This window comes from Brienomyrus brachyistius, unplaced genomic scaffold (genome assembly GCF_023856365.1).
Source record: "Brienomyrus brachyistius isolate T26 unplaced genomic scaffold, BBRACH_0.4 scaffold40, whole genome shotgun sequence".
Classification (NCBI taxonomy): Eukaryota; Metazoa; Chordata; class Actinopteri; order Osteoglossiformes; family Mormyridae; genus Brienomyrus; species Brienomyrus brachyistius.
In genome coordinates this window covers 1,561,287-1,567,292 of record NW_026042315.1, presented here as the reverse complement: position 1 = coordinate 1,567,292, position 6,006 = coordinate 1,561,287, and the positions used below count along the sequence as shown (strand labels likewise).

Here is a 6,006-nt window from a genome sequence, read left to right as displayed (position 1 = left end):
AGCCTGTAAAGAAGTAAAGTTTCAATAAATGCTCTAATAGTACACATAAGTTAATCGTTTATTTATTGTTAGTTACTGTAATGTTGCGCTGCTTTATGTGTTTAATCGTCTAGTCTGTGAAGAAGGCATTCAAGTAAGAATTGCATTGTATTCTGTGCATGCCAATAAAAACTTTGAATCCTTGAAATAAATGTATTTGATCTTTTTCCTGGCAGCTATCTTTTCACTGCTAGCACTTTGGATCAGGAGTTGGTTATTGTAGAAGAGGTAATGTGCATGCAGGTGATATTTGTATAGATGTATCTACACCCTTTTGGAAGTGCGGCCATCTCAGTCAGGTCTCGCACTAGGAGGAGTAGAAGCTGTCTAGTTTGGCTGCTGTCAGTTTATATTCCACTCCTGCAGCCGCCGGCAGATGGCACTCCCCCTCACGTCAGCTGCAGTCAGACCTAAGCCAAGTCGAACGCACCCAATGGCTCCTCCCCATTCCCAATTATCAAAAAACCCACTAATTGAATGGGTCGCGTAATTATCGCTATGAATTCTGGGAGTCTGTGCAACTTCAAGACTGCAGCTCTCGTGTTACTTATAACAAGGAAGGAATATTATTCTATGTCTTTAATGGCGACCGAATGATTGATTGATATAATGTAGTGTTTCATTCTATATCCTGTTTTGATAAGATATCGACATTTCGTAAACATTCGATATACAATTAAACCATAATTGGTCCGTCTTGTTTCTTTGTCACCCAGAAACTTCACAACTGTGTTGTGAGCGGATTTTCAGCGCTTAAAATTTTGTGGTACTTCTACGTTTCTGCGCTTTTGTAAATGTAGATCGTATGTTTTGTCATTTGATTAAAGCGTTTGAAGACTTTGCAGCGCGCTGACACCAATCGGCCACCGTAGCTTAGCAACCGAATCATAACAATTCTTATTCCGTTTAGAGTTTTCATTTGAACATTTAAAGCAGCTCAGACTTGCAGTTTATCAGCAAGAGAGAAGACGCGAAAGATGTCCATCGTGAAAACCACCGTGAATCTCCAGAGGATTGACTGGCTGCTGCCGACAGGTGCAGTCAGTGTGCGGATCGCCCCGGAATACATCCCCGGTCCAGTTGGCCGAGGTAAGGATGGCAAAATGATGCCCAGACTAACTCAGCACTTAAAGAGTTAAAGTCAGAATATGCTTGACTAGTCTTCTTGAATCTTCTGTTCTATTATCTTGTTTTAGAAGTACATGTCTAAATAATAAAGTAGTTCACCTTTAGCTTTAATATACGGGAGTCTTTTTGCATGTCTACTACATTATATAATGAAATCAGTAAAATCTGTGGCTGTGCTGTGTTTAAACATCAGAGAAAATCATCATGAAGTGGTAAAGTAACAGCTGAATATGTCCTAATATATGGTGTTTCCCCGAAAATAAGACAGGGTCTTATATTCATTTTTGTTCCAAATGACGCGTATAGTATAACATGCTACAGTATATTTACCGGTATTCATGAACAAAAATCCACATTTATTCAAACACAGACATTATGTCATCTTCTAACAGTATCTTTCCATGTAAACAATTTGACGGTGAATTTATTCATGAACAAAATTCTGCTGTATACTGCATATGTTTATTCAAATATAGTCGTAATGTCATGTTCTTCTGGAACATCATTGTAAATCTCCAAGTTCCAAATTCCGTCCTGAATATCTCGCAACTCAATTTCCTGTAGAACCAGTGTCCCCAATCTCTCATGTTTAGCAATAACTCTGTCCTTAAATGAGCGCCTCTTGTCCATGTAGCCTTCTCGTAGTATAACCGCATCTCATTCTAGTTACCGTACAATCCATGGGACAATAACTAGGGCTTATATTACGAGCTTCTTGAAAAATCATGTTAGGGCTTATTTGCGGGGAAACGCGGTAGTAATCAGAAAAAGCATAAATCTTAGTTTGGTACCTTGAGAGTGAATAAATAATGCAACTTATGGAAAGTGTAAGATATGTAAAGGATTTGACTTAATAGCCAGTTGTTGATGCCAGCATTTGGATTGAGTGGGCTGCTATATTTGATGCACATGAACCTTTCCAGTGTTGTTTTTCGCTGTTGTTCTGCGTATCAGGGAATCTGTGCACAAACTGGCTTGTTTGTATAGGTCAGGTTCCCCTGCTGAAACGCAGACGGCCCAAGTCAAGACCAGCGCATAAGTTTCCCAAGCGTGTGTTTCCTGTATCCAATAAAGACGGGGGAATTTTTCTTAGTGTGCAATACCGACTGCCAAGTGTGATATCTGTGATGGTTGTGATGTAGTGTTGTTGTACAGTGACATAATGTTTCATTTAAATTAAATATGCTGTCCCCTGTCTTTATAATCCCAAAGGACAAACCAGTTCCAGTGATGCTGGCCGTCGGAAGAAGTGCCGCACCAGGCCGCCGGCAGCCAGCTCCCTGACCACGTCTGCCTCTCCTGGATCTGCTGCCATCCCGGTGGCAACCAGCAGGGGTCAGCAGGGCACAGGCCGCCGTAGAAAAACGGCGGGAGGCCGGTCAGGGCGAAGAAGGAGGTATGACCAACAGAAGGGGTTAGAGCCTAAGCCCAGCTCACCAACCTTCTCCTCCTCTTCATTTTTATTTCCGTCTTCAGTCCCCTCCCCTTTTGTTTCATCCCCATTTCTTTTTATGGGCTCCTCTGTTTTATCCCCACACTTAGTCACACCTGTAAGCCCAGCTCCACATCCATTTTCAGCTCCAGGCATGGTTCATCTGACCCCTCTGCTTCAGGCTCCAGCACAGGCTGTAGCCGCCTCATCTCACCTGGAAAAATTCTATTGGTTGTATAACTATTATGTAACAAAGTACTCTAAAATGACCTATGACGCCAAGTGCTTTACTGAGTACTGGTGTCAGGAGTTTTGGAACAGACATTTAAATGAAATTAACTTAGCGAAACAGGGGAAGAATGAGGATAATGAGGGTACTCATTCAACCAAGAGGCGTAGGATTGATGAAGATGAGTTCATCTTTCCTATTGATGCACTGGAGCAGCTAAGTACCATGCCCAGGGCTCAGGAGATGGGTGTGGAGATGGGCTATCAGTCAGATGCACATAGCTACATTTCCCTGTAGATTCAGCACATAATTACACGAGACTTGTCATACGTACTTAGGATAAGATAAAATTAGGATATGTTACCATGTAGTTCTATAGCATAAGGTACTATAGGATAAGCTTAAGATAGGATAAGGTTAAGATTGTATAGAATAAGATAAAGATAGGACAAGTTAAGATAGTCTTAACTTGTATGCCATTTTATGTTTTACAAAGACATGATAAATTACCATAAGTTTAGGATAAGATTATATGAGATAACATAGTATAAGAATAAGATAGGATTGCATAGCATAAGATAAGAAAGATAGGATAAGATAACATAGAATAAAATTAAGATAGGATAGGTTACGGTAAGCTTAAGATTGTATAACATAGGATTAGATTAATTATAAATAAAGCAGTCCTCCTTAGAGGGGGGGTGGTGGAGGGAATATTTAAGAAATAAAAATAGGATTAATTAAGATAAGGTTAAGATAAGATTGTATAACATAGGATTAGATTAATTGTAAATAAAGCAGTCCTCCTTAGAGGGGGGGTGGTGGAGGGAATATTTAAGAAATAAAAATAGGATTAATTAACATAAGGTTAAGATAAGATTGTATAACATAGGATTAGATTAATTGTAAATAAAGCAGTCCTCCTTAGAGGGGGGGTGGTGGAGGGAATATTTAAGAAATAAAAATAGGATCAGTTAACATAAGGTAAAGATAAGATTGTATAACATAGGATTAGATTAATTGTAAATAAAGCAGTCCTCCTTAGAGGGGGGGTGGTGGAGGGAATATTTAAGAAATAAAAATAGGATCAGTTAACATAAGGTAAAGATAAGATTGTATAACATAGGATTAGATTAATTGTAAATAAAGCAGTCCTCCTTAGAGGGGGGGTGGTGGAGGGAATATTTAAGAAATAAAAATAGGATCAGTTAACATAAGGTTAAGATTAGATTGTATAACATAGGGGGGCGGCATGGTGGTGCAGTGGTTAGCACTGCTGCCTCACACCTCTGGGACCCGGGTTCGAGTCTCCGCCTGGGTCACATGTGTGTGGAGTTTGCATGTTCTCCCCATGTTGTCGTGGGGTTTCCTCCGGGTACTCTGGTTTCCCCCCACAGTCCAAAAACATGCTGAGGCTAATTGGCGTCGCTGGATTGCCCATAGGTGTGCATGTGTGAGTGACTGGTGTGTGAGTGTGCCCTGCGATGGGCTGGCCCCCCATCCTGGGTTGTTCCCTGCCTCGTGCCCATTGCTTCCGGGATAGGCTCCGGACCCCCCGCGACCCAATAGGATAAGCGGTTTGGAAAATGGATGGATGGATGGATGTATAACATAGGGCTACAGTGAAGAAATCAAAAATTTCAAGGCAGCATGAAGGTAACGCACAATCAGGGATGTGCAATTTCTGAGGCATGTATTCAAAAAAAGTATTTTAATTGTGTTTTATCATTCATATTTGACTTAGTTCATGAAATAAAATGTTTTTTTCTACAGACTTTGATCAGTGTTTTTGTATTTTGTAAAATACGAGAAATACTGTATGCATGGTAATGTCAGGTGTGCAAAATGTTTGTGCTAACAAAGGACACAGAGCCCCTAGAAGGGCACAGAGCCAGGCTGAGCACCACAGCGCTATCCAGCCCATGGCTGCCGATGGTCACATTCCACCAGAACCCCCCCAACACTAACTCCCCAGGGAACTTCCAAGCAGCAGAGCAGATTCCAACAACCGAGGATCAAAGGAAAAGAAAAGATACTGGCAGGAAGAAGATGATCTTGTGGCCAAAGGTTAAAAATGTAGAAGTTTGGAGAACAAATGTGTTACAAATGAAATATTATTTGAAATGTGCTACAGCTTAATCATTCTATCATACATCCATCCATCCATTTTCCAAACCGGAGACTCGAACCTGGGTCCCAGAGGTGTGAGGCAACAGTGCTAACCACTGCACCACCATGCCGGCCCACAAATTTAAACAAATTCATTTTAAATAACTTTAATCTCAGAGCCAATTGCCATGTGCCCACAAATATTTCAATTATTATTGTTTATGATTATAAATGCCGAATACATTCCTGGAGCCTTCGATTTAGCATACACAGTGCCCTCTACAGGATTCTATCGAAACAGCATCTCTCAACCTCGTTCACAAGATTTGTCTTTTTCACAAAACGTTTTTCTTTGTAAATCCCAAAATCTTCCTATAAATGTATGTATGAATGCTTCTCGTCTTTTTCAGTCACACGAAGCCTTTATAAATGAGCTCCCCGATTAATCTGTTTACATGAAAACATCTTAATTGCGTTAAGGCATGTAAACGTAGCCACCTAACGAAAGGTAACCACGTGACTTAGCAGACTGCATGTTCCTCATCTCCTCTGTATGGACCATAGAGCTGTGTATCGGAGAGTCTGACAACACGCTACGTTTCAAGATACAGGCATTACAATTCAATGCGCTGCTCTATTTTGCCATTCTTTTTTTAAAAAATCTTCTTTTAGAAAAACATGGCACATTATAGAGAGCACACCACCAAATGGATGAAATCTGAGTAAAAACATTTGATTTTTAACGCAATCAGAATAAAGGGGTCTGCATTTATCACTGTCCCTGTAACAATCCAGCATCGTAGCACTACAGCTATTTCGGATTCAGCCAACGAATAACGTTGCTAGTCAGCAGCCTTGTGCAAGCTACTGAAAATTGCTAATTACCAATTACTGCATATAAAAGTAATTATAATAAGGGTGGGATTCGACCGTGTGTCTGCCTGGGGGGTCGCCGGCCAGGATCGCCAGCAGTTTGGACGTGTGGTTGGTCATCAATGTGCTGCATCAGTGTCTGCTCCCTCTGCCTGACCTGCCCTGTATAATTACATAATCAAGGAAAATAACAGTG

At 40.8% G+C, this 6,006-nt stretch overlaps 1 protein-coding gene across 1 annotated transcript; it reads left to right on the top strand.

Annotated features, from left to right (window-relative positions):
• Nucleotides 1-580: 580 nt before the first annotated feature.
• LOC125722590 (uncharacterized) lies at nucleotides 581-5,328 on the top strand. The gene is made up of 2 exons (XM_048998776.1): nucleotides 581-1,128; nucleotides 2,380-5,328. The coding sequence occupies exons 1-2, from the start codon at nucleotides 1,017-1,019 to the stop codon at nucleotides 3,123-3,125; spliced, it is 858 nt and encodes a 285-aa protein (XP_048854733.1). The 5' UTR covers nucleotides 581-1,016; the 3' UTR covers nucleotides 3,126-5,328.
• The last annotated feature ends 678 nt before the right edge of the window (nucleotides 5,329-6,006 follow it).